We start from the raw sequence: 20,237 nt of genomic DNA on the forward strand, positions 1-20,237 counted from the left end.
CACTTGGAGCAAATGATGCCTCAGCCCCACTCCAGTGATAACCCTCATAACTAAGGGTTTGTTTGGGTTGTTGTTGCTGGTGAGGAATTTTCGAGCTCAGTACAAATCGTACCTCAACCATGTTTAGTCACCTTTTATGACACACAGACGAAATGCTGGAGTCACCTTCTATGGCAAACAGAGGAAATGTTGGGTCTCTTCTAGTCCCCACATAGCATTAGAGCAATGTGAAATGACATGTTTTATTCAGGAACACATCACCCAGTCCGGGAATTGAACCCCTGGTCTGACAATTGTGATTGCAACACCCTAACCACTGGTCCACATGCCTAGTGGTTAGTGTGGACATGGTTGTGCAGTAAATAGGGCTTTTGAGTTTGTGGCCTGGTTTTGACTCCCCTTTTTGTAAAGGATTTTGGGAAATGTATGAGCAGCATGGTCCTACTCTGCCTTTTTCTTTTTAAAAGTATCTTCCTCAATTCTAATGACTTGCATTTCATTATAAATCCTTATTTTTTTACAGGTGTCAACGCAAAGTAGTTGCTGAAAAGCGCTTTACCATCCATAAACCTTCCAATGTTTTAACAATTCAATTGAAAAGGTTCGTTTTATTGATTTGATTTGCTACTATAACCATTTATTGATTGTTGTTATTTTCAGATAATCAGGGGTATTTGAGTTTGTAAAAACAATACTGTATTTGATTAAATACCATACTATATTTAGTTTCATTCTTCTCCACCTTCCAAAGTTTACCCTTTGCATCTTTCCATCTCTTATATATTAGGTACCAGTAATATACTGAAGTTACGTTATACTGTTCTTCTAACTCTGACCGTTTAATAACCTAGTTCAGTGGTTCTCAACCAGAGGCCACAAGACCTTTGGGGGGTCAATATAAAATTTTGTTGTTAAAAATTACTTGCAAAAAATTCGCTATACTTCTACAATGCACAAAATATTTTCGCAGTTTTGTTTATACAATTCTTAATTATATTTAATTCATCGTCAAACGTCTGTTGTCCATGCTGGTATGGATTGGATGGTTTCACCAGGGCTGGCAAGCTGGAAGGCTGCACCAAACTCCAGTCTGATTTGGCATGGTTTCTTCAACTGGTTTCCCCTTCCTAATGCCAACCTCTCTGAGAGTGTAATGGGTGCTTTTATGTGCCACCAGCACGACACCGGTATCTGCCATGACTGCAGTTTTGCTCGGTTTGATGGATCTTCTTCTCAAGCACAACATAATGCAAAAGGTCTTGGTCATTGCCTCTGTGAGGCCCAACGCTCAAAAGGAGCTCAACCACTTAGCCTCTATGAGGCCTAACACTTAAAAGGTGCTTTTTACATGCCACCACCACGGGTGCCAGTAACATGATACAAGCATCAGCCATGTCTACAACTTCACTTGGCTTGATGCATCTTCTCAAGCACAGCATACCACCAAAGGTCTCAGTCACTAGTCATTGCCTTCACGAGGCCCAAAGTTTGAAGACTATGCTTCACCACCTGGTCTCTTGTCTCCTTGGGTCTACCTCTACCACAGGTTCCCTCCTCAGTGAAAGATCAGCATTTCTTTTATACAGCTGTCCTTGTCCATATGCATCGCATGACCATACCAGCGCAGTAGGCTTTCTTGCACACCATACCTAATGCCAAAGATTACACTCTGTTGAACATGCATTCTGATATTGCACATCCAGCGAAGCATACTGGCTTAATTTCTTTCAAGCTTACAGATGTCCTTGGCTGTCACAGACCATGTTTTACTGCCATGTAGCATAGCTATTCGCACACAGGTATCATACAATGTGCCTTTCACTCTGAGAAAGAGGCCCTTTGTTGCCTGTAGATGTAGGAGCTCTCTGAACTTTGCCCAGCCTTATCTTATTCTCACAGCTACACTCTTGGTGCATCCACCTCTGCTACTAATTCGGTCACCCAGATAACAGAAGCTATCTACTACCTCTAGCTTATCTCATTGACAGCTGATAGAGTCTATTTTCTGTGCATTTTTGGTGTTTATTGCACCTGTGCATTTTCCACTCACAAAAGCAATTTTCCCAGTTAACCTTCTTCTGATATTGGTGCACCTTTTATTTGTCCAAAGCTTTTACTGGGTGCATCTTATGGCGTTTCTACCTACCCCTTTTCTACAGATCGAGCAGGGCCATCTACCTGAAGGATTTGTGATTTGTTCGCCATCCTGCTTATTAAGACTTTGGTTTTTGCTAGGTTAACTCTAAGACCCTTCAGTTCTAGACCTTGCTTCTATACCTGGAACTTGTCTAGTTCTGGTAGTGATTCAACTTAATTATAAAAAACAATAGAGTTCTTTAAAAATTAAATGGCTATGAGGCTCCATATGAGTAAAATAGGAATCTGAGGGGTCCATAGGCATAAAAAAAATGGTTGACAGCCTCTGATTTAGTTTATCATTAAAACTGAACTGTAATTGTTCTTTCTACTTGTTCTCTTAACACACTGTTTGTCTTTTGACTGTCAGACCACAGAATATTCTTACTAACTGTCAAAAACATTTTTCATTATATATTTTTCAATTAATTTGTTGCAATATTTTCAGATTTGATTACAACCGGTACTTTGGCAAAATTGTCCGGCACATCAGCTTTCCAGAGAAACTTAATCTTCGTCCTTATATGAGTATTAGACAGGTAAGGGACCACTTCTATCTGGTTGTTTCTACTAATCTAGCCTCTTGAATATATTGAGGCAGGGTATTTGTACTATTAGCAAATATTGTATACATGTATATGTGTGTGTTAGTGTACTTGCCAAAATGAATCTTCATTGGCTTGGCACAGTTCTAACTCAATTGCTTGCATATGTCCAAAGCTTACACTGGGTGCATCTTATGGAGTTTCTACCTACAATTTTTCTACAGATCGAACAGGGCCATCTACTTGAAGGCATTTGTGATTTGTTTGCCTTCCTACTTACTAAGACTCTGCATGTTCTTTCAACTTGCTGCTACTTCCTGTTATTCTATACTACTTGGCAAGACTGTCTGTGGCATTGTCCAGTAAACAAGGGATATCTGTGGATATGATTTAATTTGGTGAATTGGCAGCATTGTTATGACTGGAATACCATGAAGTGGATGATTGCTTATTTTGTCCTAATTTTTGTGAGTGGAAGTAATGTCAGAGAGCACTGAAGTAGAGCTAACTTGTTAGTGTTTAAACTAGCCATATCTGGTCAAAGTACTATACATGTTTTATGTTCAAACTGGCCAGATCTGGCCTCTCACACCAGTCCTACAATGTCATTCTAAAAATGACATTGGCCACATAAAATGTGTCCATGCTGGAGTCACATAAAAAGCACTCAGTACACTCTGTAAAGTCATTGGTAAGGGCATCCAACCATAGAAACCTTGCCAAAAACAGACTGGAATCTGGTGCAGCCCTCTGGCTTGCTAGCTCCTGTTCAATGATTCAACCCATGCCAGCATGGAAAACAGATGTTAACTGGTGATGAAACATTCACATCATCATAATCTCAAATCTTGCAAGATAATGCATGATTAATTCAATAAGCATTACTTTTGACAGGTTAATGTGAATGCTAAAGCATTAAGCCATTAGCTGAATCAGAATTTCTCCAGTTGCTCAAGATTTCAACTGATTGATTCTTTAACCATTACTTCAAACTTTTTCTTCTTTCAGGGTGAATCACTGATGTATAAACTCTATGCTGTACTTGTACATACTGGTCATTCCTGTACATCTGGTCATTATTTTGCATATGTACGGCCTTCCAACCAATCTTGGTATTGCATGAATGATAGTTCGGTAAGTAAATTATTTTCTGTTTCTCAGTCTGTTTTGTATCACCTGATTCATTACATGTGTACATCAAGCATTAACATACAAGCTAAAGCTAAACTACATTTGTTAACTGAACCACATACAGTCCAGATATCAGCTTAATATTAAAATCACTATATTGTATTGTCTGCTGTTGTTGGAGACTTGTGCACTACCATTTGATTGTTTTCTCATCTGTGTTACAAATACAGAAATATCAGAAGATGCAACTATGTATCTTTTATCTTTTACTTGTTTCAGTCATTTGACTGAGACCATGCCGGGGTTACCACCTTAAAGAGTTTCTAGTTGAATGAAATGACCCTAGTACTCTTTTTTTTAATCTTGGTACTTACTCTTTTGGTCTCCTTTACTGAACTGCTAAGTTTCTGAGATGCAAACACATCCAAAACTGGTTGTCAAATAGTAGTAGGGGACAAACGCACACACATGACTGACTTCTTCAGTTTCTGTCTACCAAATTCACTCACAAGACTTTGGTCTGCCTGAGGCTATAGTAGAAGACACTTGGACACTTGCTCAAACAAAGTGCCATGCAGTGGGAATGAACCTGGAACCATGTGGTTAGAAAGCAAACTTCTTACCACTCTGCCACATTTTTTTTTTAGTTATTATGCCAATTTTTTAGCTGAAATATAAGGCATTATTATTACGGTCTTAAAGGTGGTGAGCTAGCAGAATTGTTAGCACGCCGGGTGAAATGCTTAGAGGTATTTCGTCTGTCACTAAGTTTTGAGTTCACATTCTGCCATGGTCGACTTATCCTTTCAGGGTTGATAAATTAAGTACTAGTCAAGCATTGGGATCGATGTAATCAATTATCTCCCTCCCCTAAATTTCAGGCTGTGTGCCTGTAATAGAAAGGATTATAATTAGACTTAATTGCTTTTTTTCTTAAGCAATTACAATTCATTTCAAAAAATGTAATTTTAATGTTTTTGCTCCAAAATGTGTAAAATGTTATCTTAAAAAATTACTTCTGAAAAATATAATTATAAACTTTCTCTGTATATAGACTACAAAAAATAGTTTAATATTAGGGCATATAAACCCTTAATTTTATTTTTTGTCCCCACCCCCTATCAATGGGTTTATATACCCCAATATTAGACTAAGCAAAGTCTTGGGAGTGGATATGTTAAATGAAAACTGAAAGAAGTTCATCTTTGTGTGTGTTACTGTCTCTTTGTTTTGATATAGCACGATAGAGTTGTAATCAAGTGTCACTGTCAAGCAAGTGGTGTCCTTTGTTTCCAGTCTTCTGTGAAAAGTATGTCTGGTTTTGGGAACAAGTGAAGGTTGGCAACAAGAAAGGCATTCAGCCATAGAAAATCTGCCTCAACAAATTCCATTTGACCTATACAAGCATGGAAAAGTGGATGTTGCAACAGTGATGATGTCTTAAGAGATATTAAAATTAATTGTTTGGTATTACTATGTATGTGCACACACATTAGTATACCCATGCTGTCAAAGATTAATGCATTTTGGAAATGAACTGACTGGAACTTTAAATAAGTGATTTGTCATAATATACCCTCTTTATATATGACAAAAACTTGTTAAAACACATAATATATTGCAAGGCTATCCATGCTCAAACCTAATTACCACTCCATTCAAACTCACGTACTCAGAATAGAGAGTATATAAAGCCAGTAGTAACTCTTATGCATTGCAGTCTAACAATGGCTTGACTGGCTGAAACTTCCAAGTCTCTGTCAACAATATTCTTGTTTAAGAATAATAAATATATCACTATATGTCAGTTTTTCAGTATATCAGCACAGAATATATTTCCTATAGTTATTGTGAATTTGTTGGTATATAAAATACATTACAACTTTCATGTATGGAAATATGTATATATTTGCAATACATGTGTGTGTGTGTGTATATATATATATATATATATATCAAAATGTGACCGTGTGTGTACCGTTGGCAATTTTTTTTTTTTTCCTGTCTTCCCTTCTCTGGATCTTTCCTTTTCCTATGTATCTGACAAAGAGCTCTGCTCGAAACGTAAAACCCTCCTTCTTCCCTTCCTTCCTGAGCATCCAATAATACTATATTTGTTCCACATCTTCGCATTGTTGTGTTTTCTCTTTGTGTTTTCATGTTTGGATTAACTTTATATATATATGTGTGTGTGTGTTTGTAATGTTATAAAGATTATCCCTGGTAATTGTCAGTCTCTCTCTCTCTCTTTATGTTTAGGTGACAGAAGTGAGTGCTTCACGAGTGTTTGAATCAGAGGCTTATATGTTGTTCTATCTTCGTTGCAAAGAAAAAAAAGCTGCAGTAAGTATTTAGAAAACAAAATTACTAATTTATTTTTTCTTTTATAAATTTTGGCTGCACGTTGTCTGCCAATTTCTCATGTTAGTGCAGTAATTTAATCCTAGTCTATGGCAGTTGATTGCCATTAATAATTATTTTGATCTAACCTCTTTTTAGCATCTACCATCCAACAGTTTTTTCGTATTTTTTATTTTTCTGAAGAGGAGGAGTTTTTGATGAGAAACTGAGAACAAGGAATCAGTAATTGCCCAGGGCTGGAATATCTCTGGGTCTTGACAAGAAATCCAAATCTCTTTTGTGAATATGATTATTTTTTTGATTGTTAGGGATAAAAATGTTTCAGTATTTTCTATATTTCACATGTAGCTGTAAATATTAAAACCTTTTTCATCTCAAAATATCTTTTATCTTGTTTCAGTCATTGGACTGTGGCCATGCTGGGGTACACCACTCTGAACGGTTTTAATCAAACAAAATGCCCCCAGTGCTTTTTAAAACTTAGTGCTTTCTCTATCATACACTTTTACCAAAATGCTAAGTTACAAGAATGCAAACAAATCAACATTGCTTGTCTCAAGATGGTGGGGAAAAATGCAAAAACACATACACACAGACCCACATATACACCAAGCTTCTTTCTGTTTACTGTCTACTAAATCCACTTACAAAGCTTTGGTCAGCTCAGGGTTACAGCAGAAGACACTTGCCCATGGTTCGACTCAGTGGAACTGAACCTGTAACCATGTGATAAGAAGCAAACTTCTTACTACACAACTGTGCCAATCTTTGTAGTATTACATGTCTTGCTTATTAATATGTCATGAAAGTGAATTAATTATTCATGAGTAGTATTGTTGTTGTGGTGACACTCTTCGTAATGTTAACGTTTATATTCAAGCATTATCAAATATTAACCAGTGGTAGATGCTATCAAGTTGCCGGACAGTTTACAAGAGCTGTTGCTATTATTAGCAAAGAGCAGATGTTAGATTCAAAAGAGAAGAAATGGAAGATTGTATAAATAAGTTATAAATGTGTAGTGGTAATTTGCAGCTATATTTTAGCTAATTGGTTGTGTTAAAATCATCATCTTCCTTTAACGTCCGTTTTCCATGCTGGCATAGGTTGGACAGTTTGACTGGAAAGCTGGAGTACTGCACCAGAGTCCAATCTGATTTGGCAAGATTTCTACAGCTGGATGCCCTTCCTAATGCCAACTACTTCAAGTGTGTAGTGGGTGGTTTTTACATGCCAGTTACTAAACACTGGCATTGGCCACGACTGCGATCTTACTTGGCTTGACAGGTCTTCTCAAGCATAGTATATTGCCAAAAGTCTCAGTCACTGCCTCCCTGAGGCCTGAAGCTGGAAGGGTGCTTTTTATGTATCACTGGCACGAGTGCTAGTTACGTGACTCAGGAATCGGCCACAACTGTGATTTCACTTGGCTTGATGGGTCTTTTCAAGTACAGCACATTGCCAAAGGTCTTGGTCACTTGTTATTTCCTCCATGAGGTCCAACGTTTGAAGATCATGCTTTACCACCTTGTTTCATGTCTCCCTGGGTCTACCACTTCTACAAGTTCCCTCCACCATTAGAGACTGGCACTTCTTCACACAGTTGTCCTCGTCCATACATATCTTCACACAGCTGTCCTAATTGCCTCAGTTTATCAACTACTAAAGAATAAAAGTCAAATTGGCTTTGGTAGGTTTTAAATTCAGCATGTTAAGTAATCTAACTAAATAGTCCATTGTTTCTGTCACTCCAGTTACACATTTAATTATGTCGGTGCTACTTACAATAATTTTAACATTATAATAATAACCATTAATAAAAATGTATGCTTTAATCCTTCTTGATGACTGGTTGTAATAAGCATTTATATGAGTTGTATTTGTTTGAGAAATTTTGATACAAAAATTTTTTTAAAAATTTTTCTCCCTCACGTACCTACCTTCTCACAATATGTACCCGTTTAGGCCCTTTTCCACACCATATCCTCCTAATATCTCCTCCCTCTATCAGTGCGCACTCATTACATCCTGTCCCCTAGTTCCCACTTTTCAAAATCTTGCAAAGCCATCCACCAACTCACCCTCTCCAATCTTTAGTCCACTTCACTATACACATCTCCCTGTGGCATATAGCCCTTGCCCCTTCCCTGTTACGTCTTCACCATCTTTTTGAATATATGTAGATTGTATGTCTATCAAGCCTAATTATGTTTATATGCCTCATTACCTCTCTCTCTTTCACTCTGTGTGTGTGTGTGTGTGTGTGTGTGTGTGTGTGTGTGTGTCTCCTTGTCTTCACATCACAGAATAGTTAAAAACAAGCACTGCTGTAATACTGTTGAAGAAAGGGAGTCCCTCATTTCTGGCCATAGGGAAATATTATCTTGCTTGGAAATGAGTGAGGGATGGTGACAGGAAGGGCATCCAGCTATAGGAAATTTGCCTCTGACCCATGCAACCACATCCGTATCTGATAAATTTCATAAAATTAATGAAATATTACTGCTTATCAGCTAGACTTTACACATTTTCCTCTGATAGCAAGAGGTTTAATGCAAGTTTAGACATATGCACATCGTTAGTGAAATGGATAATGATATCATTTCTTACATTAAGCACTGAACTGTGGCATGCTCTATCAGCTTGGCAGATTGATGCAAGCAGAATTTTTTTATTGTGCCACAAATGTCACAGTTGTAGCAAACTTGAAATTCAACCTAACTCTTGACACTTAATCCTTTAGCATTTAAACTGGCTTTATCAGGTTGAAATATTCTACCTGTTTTATGTTCAAACTGGCCAGATCCAGCCTCTCATGCCTTCCCAACAGTTTCATTCTAAAAAGAGAAACAATGTGAATAGATAAGCATTACATATGACAGTAATCTTGAATGCTCCTTAAAAATATCAGTTATATGAAAATTGTTGTTGGTAAATGAACATATGAAACCATTTTTAAATATTTCCTTTTAAGAAAATCTTGTTTTTGCTTTATGCCTTTTTCTCCTGAATTAATAAATTCAAGTTCTTTGTTCTTTTTCAGGGAAATTTTATTGGTCCCCAGATGCCAGCATTACAAACTAATTTTAGAGTTGTAAATGGGTCCCACAGTAAGTTTTCTTTTTAAATTTAATTTTCACTTTTTTTTTTAATATTATAAAGTGAGATTACAAAATGTTTGTCTGTAGTCATCAATGAAGGATTATTTTGTTGATGAGATATTATTCTAAAAATAGTGTTTTAAATTTCAACTAAAATAGTTAAGAGATTTTTCATTTGCTGTGCAGCTATTGTTTTGACTAGTATCACACTTCATTATTGATTCTAGTTATATTTATCGAAGGTGGTGACATGATGAGGGCTGGTCAACCACATCTTGATGAGAATTTTAATTTCTAGATGTTAGTCTCTATTTGCATTTCAACTGAACTCTGGATAGTAATTACAATTTTTGCTTGCCTACTGCCTGAAAGTTTTCCCATACAATTCTTATAATTTCAAGGATACAGTTTTTTTTTTCTTTGTATTTAAAAGATGTCCCTAATCTTGAACTTTATTTTTAAAAAAAAAAAGGATGCTAATCTGTAGAATGAAAGTATTGGATCTTAAATGATGGTATAAATTGGAATGCTTTTTACCGTTTGTAATTTCTTATTCTATAACAAGGTAGGTCTTTGTAAGTTTCTCTGCCTCCCTGCTGAAAATCTTCCAAGTCAAATAAAGTTGATAATCATTTACTGCTGATCCCCTGTGTATTACATTCAGTTGTCAATTTGGATATTTAATTTTCAATTTTTGTTTTCACTGATTACTAATTACTGCAAATATTAGACCATTACTGGTTCCAGCCAGTTGGCTGTGGCCACACCTATTATTAAATTGTCTTAACTACTCATGTTTACCTTGTCTTAAGTCATTTTATCTTCTTGCATTCCTTGATATGTTGTTTAGTTATTTAATATATTTGTAACTTGTGTGTCTGTGTATATTTGTATTTTATAAGTAAGCACTAAAAAACTGGATGATTCATATCCAAGTTTTCAATCGTTAATATCTGTCTGTTAAGCATTACATAAGTGATCTTTGATTTTTTTGTTTTTAATTTTTTTGGCGAATGTATAGAAATGATACATTTTAATTTATAAGTGCAAATTCACAATTTCTTTTTTTCAAACTCAATCTTATTTTAACAACTCAGTTTTGAGTTTACTTTAGATGGCTATGCTCCATTAATAACAAGCTAAGCTTTCAGTATTTCTTGACTTTAAAAAGAAAAGGTATCTTCAGTATTTCATTAAATAAGTGATATAGTCTTGTTGCATTAGACGGGGTAGTTTTAGACCAGTTTTACCAGGTTCTCTCTTATTCAATGATTACCAAGGCATGGAACACTTTTCTAGTACTTTACAGCTAATTTTAGTGTCCTAATTAAGCCGTAACATTGCCAATTCTCTTATAGAGGAGCAGTGCATCAACTATACCAGTTTGCTTAATGTTTTAGTTAAATTTTCCTCATGTCATGATTTTCATGGCTGTTTTATTAAGCATACTTGGTTTACTTCCAGGGTCTCCAGTGCTGAATGATGTTGGCACGGCACTTCAACGCAAGAACAATACACTTCAGACCTTGTATTCCCCAAAGTCTTTGGTAGACACTGGCAATAGCAATGCTTCAAAGGCTACTCCACTGCCAGACAAACGTGATAAAATCTCTTTTGGTATTAGTAGTTTTGCAAAAGCAGATGGCACCAAGTCAGCTTCTGACCGCAGCAGTAAGACTGGGGACGCCAAACCTAGGATTGTAATGCAGATAAAAAATGGTATTGTAACCACAATTGAAAAACCTGCTAATGGAAGCATTAAAGTGGTGAGCAAGCATGAAGAGGAGGTCTCCAAGCTGGTTCCTTATACTGGTGACTCTGAATCTGATCAGGAGAACAAAAGCAATTCTATCTGTTCACCTCCTCACGTACATCAAAAGAACAAAGCTAGTAGTGAAACCTTTAAACATAGTGAAACTAAGTTAGATTTATCTTCTAATGATGATAAAGTGGTTTTTGACCAGAGTTTAAATGCCACCACCTCTGTTCCAGGAAACACTCACCTTTTAGAAACAACTAATCGTGAAAGAACTAACTCTCGAGATATTCGTTCTCCTGATAGATATTCTTTATCTTCTTCTTTAAGACACAAGGATTTGACCTTGAAGCTGCACAGTCGACATTCACAGTCAAAATGTTCTCCTGTGGAAAAAAGTACCTCTAGTACCGTCTGTTCAACAGCTACCTCAGTTGTTGCCATTGCTGGAGTTTCACAACCTTTAGATACATCTGCTACAGGGAAACTGAAACCTGCAAACTTGTTTCTTCCATCTCAAGAATCTTCACCTAGCTTATCTTCATCGGCATCAGCATCGACTGCTATCACTAGTTCAAATTGTGCAACAGATTGGCATGTGTTTGATAAAAGCAGTGTCTCGACTAGTACAAAACCTGAGTGGCAACCAGCAGGCTGGAGTGTCACAAGTAAAGAGAGTTTGGCCAGTAGTAGTAGTAGTAGTAATAATAATAATAATAATAACAACAATAATAATAGTAATAATAATAATAATAGTAGTAGTAGTAGTAATTTACTAGATGAATCTTGTCTGGAAGGAACAAGAGAAGCTATTTCTAAGTCAGTTTCTGACAGTGGCATTCAGACAACATCTGGAAACAGTAGCTCAGTGATGGAGTGTTCTACTTCAACTACAGTTTCTTCTAATATTGTTGACTTGTTGCCAAAGGAAAATTGTAACCAACAGACATCGACAATTTCTGTTAAAGAGGAACCAAAGAAAACACCTCCGTCTACAAGTGAACTAGATACTGGAAAGCCATCAGAACCTGTAAAATCAAAGTCAACCATGTTTAATACTTCTAATGTCACTAATGTTGTAACTTCTTGTCCAACTCCTATAGTGATAACTACGCCACATAACACACTTGTTAACACCAGCCATGCTGAAATTTCTGCTGTTAGTGGCCGACATTCACACAAAAAACACAAAAAGCACAAACGAAAGCGTCACAAGGAAGAGAACAGACAGAACCGTGGGGAAATTGAGGAGGAGGAGGATGTTGATGGAAGATCACCAAGAAAGAAAAGACATAAAAAGCACAAGCATAAAAGAGAACTATCATTTGGTGATGATCGTATCGAAGATCCTTCTGCAGCTCAGCTTTTCCGTGAAAAAGATTTAAAAATAGATTCTTCCGAGTATGAGTGGGTTGAAAGGACTAAAGAGAATTTTAGCGCTGTTGACATTTCTAGGAATAGTTTAATTTCTTCTTCCAGTCGGGAAACAGTTTCTGAATCTTCAAAGGAACTGCTCTCCAAAGGTCATACTGGTTCTCAGGCCAACCAGAAAGTTAGCAAAGAAACCGTTGATTCGGTGTTATCACTGTTACAAGGTCCAGCTGAGCCTCCTCTCTTACCACTTCCATCACACCAGAGACACATAGTAAAGAGTCAAACTACAAAGGCACCGAGGCCAGTTGTTGAAAAGGGAAACAATGGCTGTGTAACAGAGGGTTTAACATGGTCCACAGGAGAGGGGTCCACAAAGACTTCTGTTAGCACCGTCAAGGATAATCCTGCCAAAAATAAAATTTTGAACTCTAACGAAAAATCCTTGAGCTATCCGGTTGGATGTTCAAGTGAGAAATCTGCTGGTAGTACTGCAAGCACTGTAAATAGGTTATCATCGCTTCCAAGCTCTGCTCAAATATCCAGCACGAGAACTGATGGCCATTCTAAGAGACACTTAATAGACTGCTTTTCTAAATCTCTAGATAGTTCCAATCAACCTTACTATCACAAAAATCAGTCCTCTTCATATATGGAGAATAGAATTTCCAAGTCATCAGGAAGATCTGTGTTGTCTCTTGCTGAGCGAGAGAACAAAAGCTCTGGGGTTAATGAGAAAGGGGCAATGTTGTCAGCTGAGCCCAACAGACACTCCAGAGCCAATATGGAGAGCAGGCATGCCAGACAATCTGGTAAGTTGGTTTTCTTAGCTGCGGCTGAGCTGGGTCATTTATCTTTTACTGATGGGCACCGTTCATTTTTTAATATTCCATCGCACACTTTGTATATATATATTTTTTTTGCCTAATATTTTGTTTCCTCCTCACTTTTTCTAAAGTAGATCTATAGTTAAGCATGATATTCCGCATAATATTCCTCCTTTCTTCCTGCAAAATGGCTAACCCCTATAATTATGAGTGTACGTCTCTCTCTACTTCTCTTTACCTCTTACCCATTCTCATCTCTTATCTACCCAACTATGCACATACATGTATATACACACACGTGTGTTTTGTGTGTGTGTGTGTGTACACACATACATATGTCTAAACATGTATGTCTGCATATATATATATATATATATATATATATATATATATACATATATCCAAACATGTATGTATTCACACACACACATACATAAACGTGTATGTATACACACACACATACATACATACTTACATCTAAACGTGTATGTATACATTTATACATATATTCATGTATGTACATACATATAAATGCATATATCTGCACACACGAATATTAATATATACATGTGCATATACACATGCACATATTTATGCAAACACACACATTTGTATTCCATGAATCAGTCTGGTAGGAATAATATATCTTTAATGTACTTTGTTGTAATTTTTATTGCACATCCATGCTTTGCAAGTTAGTCTGAGTCTTAATTAGCATTTCGTATGATAGCTAACAGATAGAGTTTAAAGGATTCAAAGTGTTAAGCTTTGCACTGGTATCTAGAATACTAAGAATAACTGGTATCTAACACTATAAAAAGTTCTTGCTATGTGTTGGGTGGGTTTTGTGTGTAGATAGAAAACCTTGTCTTGATCTTGTCTTTCCTGATTTTAAGTACAGTTTTTTTGTTGTAGTAGAGTCAGATGTGGTTATAAGCTGCTGAAATATATACCTGGTCTTAGGTTTGTTTATAGAGAATGCTAGCAGACTGTGGCTATGCTGGGATACTGCTTTTGAAGAATTTTAGTTGAATGAATCAACCTCACTACTTGCTTTATTTTTTCAAGTCTGCTGCTTATTATATTACTATATTTTTCTGAATTGCTAAGTTACAGGGACACAAACACACCAACACCAGATCCACTCACAAAGCCTTGGTCGGCCTGAGGCTATAGTAGAAGACACTTGCCCAAGGTGCCAGGCTGTGGGACTGATGCTGGCACCTTGTGGTTAGGAAGCAAACTTCTTACCACACAGCCATGCCTACACCTATTCAAACATTTGAGTAAATGTTTAACCCCTTCGTTACCAACCCGGCTGAAACCGGCTCTGGCTCTGTTGTACAAATGCCTTGTTTTCTTAAGGCTTTAATTAGAATCTTCCACTAAACCTTAGTCACAATTTATGTTCCTAACACTAGCTGAATGATAACTAAGTTATTTTACTAAATTCTTTCTTATATTTAAAGTAATTGAAAGAAACACAGAGCATCTCAAAATAAATACAGTAACGAAAGGGTTAAAAACTATCACTAAGCTGAAGAAGTGGGAAGTGAAGTGAAAATAATGCAGTGAGTTTTGTGATGTTATAAATGACTTGTTCTAGTTCACTTAATGCAAATTCAAACACCTGCAGATGTCAATAACCAGACTCTTGTAAATCCTGTCTGGAGGAGGATGTTTTGTAAAGTATGATGGAAGAGTGGTTAAGAGAATAGCTCAAAATATCTAAAGTAAAGTGGGAATGTACGCATGCTTCTTGTGCATATTTTTGGTCTGCTAAAAAGAAAGGTGAAATATGCTGTAGAAGGGGAGTAATTCTTGAAGAAGAAAAAGAATATAATTTTGTCAACTCATTTTTTAAAATCCTTTACTTGTTTCAGTCATAAGACTGGCCATGCTGGTGCATTGCCTTGAAGAATTTTTACTCAACGGAATCGACCCCAGTATTTTTGTTTTTGAAAGCCTGGTACTTATTCTATTGGTCTTTTGCTGGACTGCTAAGTTATGGTGATATAAACACACTAAACCAATTGTTATAACAAAGATACGCACACACACACATACGACAGGCTTCCTCTAGTTTCCATCTACCAGATCCACTCACAAAGCCTTGGTTGGTCCAAGGCTATAGTAGAAGCCACTTGCCCAGCGTGCCATGCAGTGGGACTGAACATGGAACCATGTGGTTTGTAAGGAAGCTTCTTACCACACAGTCATGGAAACTTATTTAGTTTCTTATGTATTTTGATATTGTAGACAAATGTGTTGGCTAGATTTTGGTGAATATCTTGTAAGGTATGGAAATAAGTTTTCATGGAAGTTTCAGTGAAAGAGATCAGTGTTTCTGTAAGGAGTCTGTGGTCTTGTGACAAAAAGACTTCATTTTGGAAGTTGAATTAAGAAATTCCTGGTGTTTACTAAAGTGTTAACACTTTTGTTATGACAACATTCATATTAAGAATTACAAGTTTGTTGTGTAAAGAATTCCATGCTTAGAACTTGAAAATTAACCAGATGCATTTATTAAAAAGTAATCTTTGACTCTTTTTATTTGGTTTTTATGTTTTTGTTTGTTTTATAGATATGCTTTGTGCTGTCAGTATTTTAGTTTTAATGATGTAACATATATATGTGACATGTAAAAAGCACCATCCGAATGTGGCCAATGCCAATACCCCCTGACTGGCCCCTGTACCGGTGGCATGTAAAAAGTGCTATCTGAACATGATAAATGCCAGGCCCGCCTGACTGGCTCCTGTGCTGGTGGCATGTAAAAAGCACCCATTACACCCTTGGAGTGGTTGACATTTGAAAGGGCATCCAGCTGTAGAAACCTTGCTAGATCAGATTGGCGCCTGGTGCAGCTGCTGCTTCGCCAGGCCTCAGTCAAATCATCCAACCCATGCCAGCATGGAAAAGGGACGTTAAATGATGATTATATATATATATATATATATATTATATATATACATATATCAGTATGTGTGTTGCTCCTGTGCTCTCGAGCACATGGGGCTGCAAGCTTACACTCAGGTTTCTGCTGACTGCAGTTTTCTTTACCTCCACCCATGCAATATTAGCATTTCGCATTTTGCTTATCAATGAGGTGTGTCATAAAGTTTTTGGTCTTCTCTGAAACAGCTTTCAGACAGACACAATGAAGGAGAAGAATTTCTCTCTCCATTGTATCCTTCTGAAAGCTGTTTCAGAATGGTATTGTTTTGGTAACCAAACTATATGTCCAGCTAGTTTCAACCTTCATTCCGTGATGATTTCACATGGTGGTCTTTTGTCGATTTCCTTTAGAATGTCTTCATTGGTTATGTGCTCTTGTCAGTATGTTCACAGAATCCATCTCGAGCATCTTTGATGGAAGACATCTAGCTTTCCGTCTATTTCCCCAGTGCTCGTCCATGTCTCACTGGCATGAAGGTGTGTAAGCTGATGGTCTTGGAGGAGAAGGTAATGCACATTCTCTGGAATGTGACTGCAGCTTAGTGTGTGTGCTACTTCTCTACCCATCAGTAATTTCATTCATTTTATTGTGACTGCCTCTGATTATTCTCTTACTGGGACTTGAAATTTCTTTTATAAAATCATTCTCTTGAGGTTCACCATACTCTTTGACTGCCAACTACCAATTTTATTGAATTGATCTGATGAAAAGGTGGAATTGATTCTGGATTTAAACATTTGAATTCTGAGCATTTATTTAGAAAGCAACTTGGCAGTTATCTCTTTGTATACCACGATTTAATAACAAAGTTCTAGTCACAATTGTTATCTCTTTTCTTGATAGTTTTTTGTTCATGCGTTACTACTATTTGAAATGGTGTGTTTTTTTTAAAGCAGCCAATAATTCTGTTGCTTTAGATAAGCTATCTCTATTATCATCCTTTGCAGAACAGAGAAAATCAGATTTTTTTTTTTTCCAGTGACCGAAAAATTTATGGATTTGGTCAAGTCATGCAGGTTGTTGACTGAGTCTTTAATGTAATGAGGGGAAAGAAAGGTGGTGAGCTGGCAAAATCGTTAGCCTGTTGGGCCAAGTTCTTAGTAGCATTTTGTTTATCTTTGCATTTCTGAGTTCATATTTTGCCGAGATCAACATTACCTTTCACCCTTTCAGAGTCGATAAAATAAGTACCGGTTGTGCAATGGGGTTGATGTAACTGACTTAGCCCCTCTCCGAAATTGCTGGCCCTGTGTCAAAATTTGAAACCAATGTGATGAGGGGAATGAAATAATTTTACATTGAATGGTTACTACGTAAATGCAAAAAAATGGTAATAAGTAATAGATTCACAAAATACTGTTAGGCTAAAAAAAAAAAAACCTATACATCTACATTATTTGCATTGAGGACAGATATGTGTCCTCACATTGTTTGTTGTATAATTTTGAACCCAGCCCTGGGTTCAAAATTCTACCAGGAGACCTGATGAAGGGTGGAGAGTAAATCAGCTGCAATGTGGTAACAGCAAACAAGATGAAGACACATATCCGCCCTATGTAAGTAATGTACTGAATTCCTCACCTCTAAAATATAGAACAGTAGACATTTACATCAGGCTGTAGTTTGTGTGTGTGTGTGTGTTATGGACATGGTAAAATAGGTGCTGTGAAGTAGTTCTGTTTATGGGTTAAGTCTCATGTGGTTGTCAATAACCATTTAATGCTCATGTTTGTGCTGTTTTGATTTATATTCTGTTTTGTTCTTCTCTTTCTACTTTTGTTGAGATTTATTCTTAAATTACCACTTATGATAATCTGTTATAGGTGATAGCAATGGAGATAGATCAATAAATATAAAGAAAAAATAGCCGTAACAAATATGTTAAAATCTTCGGAATATTTTAGTCTTGAGTCTTGATGTTTTGAGTTGAAAATTCCTTTTCTAAAGCTTTTATTCTTTTGTTATCATATTTCTATTGAATACACTATCCTTATATCGAATAACTTTTAAAATAATGAAGAATTTAGCAAAATAACTACCAGAGAAAGCAAGAGAGATATAAATTATAAAATGTCTGCAAAATGCACACCTTCTTTCTTTGATGTTTTTTCAAAGCTTTTGTAAAAAAAAAGTTTTTAACTTAAAATATCAAGATGAATATGTTAACTGCCATGGCTCATTACTAGACTTTACTGGTGATGCCATGTATTTCTGGTCACACTGCATTCTGTTTAAATACAAAGAAATGTAATTTTTTTTTTTTGCATTTTCATAATTAAACTTTAATATTTTAGCACTTACATTCACAGGGAAACACAGTTTTGTTGCATTAATACCAACACTTATTCTTAACTCATTTGAGCATGCTGAATTCAAATCTGAAGTTTTTTTGTGGAAGCTCTAGATTTTATGCAATTCAACTCTATCTTTTTTTCCTTAAAATTTGGACGCTTCTCTCATGGCGCCATGGCCCGCTGAAAAATTTATGGCCATACAGTCTTAAAATCAAACTCAAAATAACTGCCTGATACGTACATATATATATATATATATATATATATATATATATATAAGAAAATGGAGGGGATCAACAGGTGGTATTCATCAACTTTTAGATATATTATGTCAATTTATTTATTTACTAAAAGGACAATTATAACAATATACATACATGCATAACATATACTTTCCATATATAATATATAAAATATAAAATTATAAGTAATTATTAAAATATATAACATATAGCAATAGAAATTGGGATAATATCTTACAGCTGTTTCGGCCAAGAGGCAAAAATACCTCATTCTACCTTTATCCCTCCAGTAGATTGAAGTAATTAGTAGTTGAAAATACTTGGGTGTTTTTCCAGGCTTTGTCAGAGATTTTAGAAAGTACATATGGTTAAGTTATAAATATAAATGCACACATACATACTTTTACATATACAGGTATATACATAAATATACATATACCTACACTTAAATGTACATGCATATGTGCATGTATATGCATACAAATGAATCAATTATTATCATTAGATGCATTATATTATTCATATTAGATAAAAATATAAACAGAGGTATGAGAAAGTTATTATAAGAGGAGTAATATTGTAATTTATAAAATCAGTATATCTTAAGATTATTTTAGTTATGTAAGAATGAAACTATATACATGAGGAACACACACACACACATATAAACATATATATTTCTGTACATACATACTCATTGGTACATACGTATTAGATGTGTTTAGAAGGGAGGATTAATGCAGTAGTTTGCGTCATTGTAATTATATAATTATAACAATAATACACAAACTTATATTTTCATATAAACATAGAAGGCGCAGGAGTGGCTGTGTGGTAAGTAGCTTGTTTACCGACCACATGGTTCCGGATTCAGTCCCACTGCGTGGCACCTTGGGCAAGTGTCTTCTACTATAGCCTCGGGCCGACCAAAGCCTTGTGAGTGGATTTGGTAGATGGAAACTGAAAGAAGCCTGTCGTATATATATATATATATATATGTATGTGTTTGTCCCCCTAGCATCGCTTGACAACCGATGCTGGTGTGTTTATGTCCCCGTTACTTAGCGGTTCGGCAAACAGAGACCGATAGAATAAGTACTGGGCTTACAAAAGAATAAGTCCCGGGGTCGAGTTGCTTGACTAAAGGCGGTGCTCCAGCATGGCTGCAGCCAAATGACTGAAACAAGTAAAAGAATATGTTTATTTCTGTTATTTTTTTCTTTATGAAGTAGTTGAAATCCTGTGGGGAGGGGTTATTTTTGTCCTGTAATCTAATAGGTCATCTGTTGTTTTGAAAGGCCTTGCCTTTGTTATGGTTGGTTAATTGATAACCGATAAAATAAAACAAATTAGGCAATATATATATATATATATATATAAAACAAAAACAAACAAAACAAAATGTAGATGATTTCATACATACATATGTGTATATATATATAATCCTGACATATTGTCTTCTGTATATAACTATACCTACATATTACCAAATTGTAGTCATTATCAGTAAAAAT

At 36.0% G+C, this 20,237-nt stretch overlaps 1 protein-coding gene across 2 annotated transcripts in view; it reads left to right on the plus strand.

Annotated features, from left to right (window-relative positions):
- LOC115211697 (ubiquitin carboxyl-terminal hydrolase 36) overlaps positions 1–20,237 on the plus strand; it is an 84,334-nt gene that overhangs the window by 44,784 nt on the left and 19,313 nt on the right. For both annotated transcript variants that reach the window (XM_029780347.2, XM_029780348.2), the window contains 6 exons: positions 524–601; positions 2,585–2,675; positions 3,690–3,815; positions 6,072–6,155; positions 9,217–9,283; positions 10,739–13,213. In XM_029780347.2, the coding sequence (XP_029636207.1) occupies positions 524–601; positions 2,585–2,675; positions 3,690–3,815; positions 6,072–6,155; positions 9,217–9,283; positions 10,739–13,213 (2,921 nt within the window). The remainder of the gene's footprint in view (positions 1–523; positions 602–2,584; positions 2,676–3,689; positions 3,816–6,071; positions 6,156–9,216; positions 9,284–10,738; positions 13,214–20,237) is intronic.

The sequence above is a fragment of the Octopus sinensis genome, linkage group LG5 (genome assembly GCF_006345805.1).
Source record: "Octopus sinensis linkage group LG5, ASM634580v1, whole genome shotgun sequence".
Classification (NCBI taxonomy): domain Eukaryota; kingdom Metazoa; phylum Mollusca; class Cephalopoda; order Octopoda; family Octopodidae; genus Octopus; species Octopus sinensis.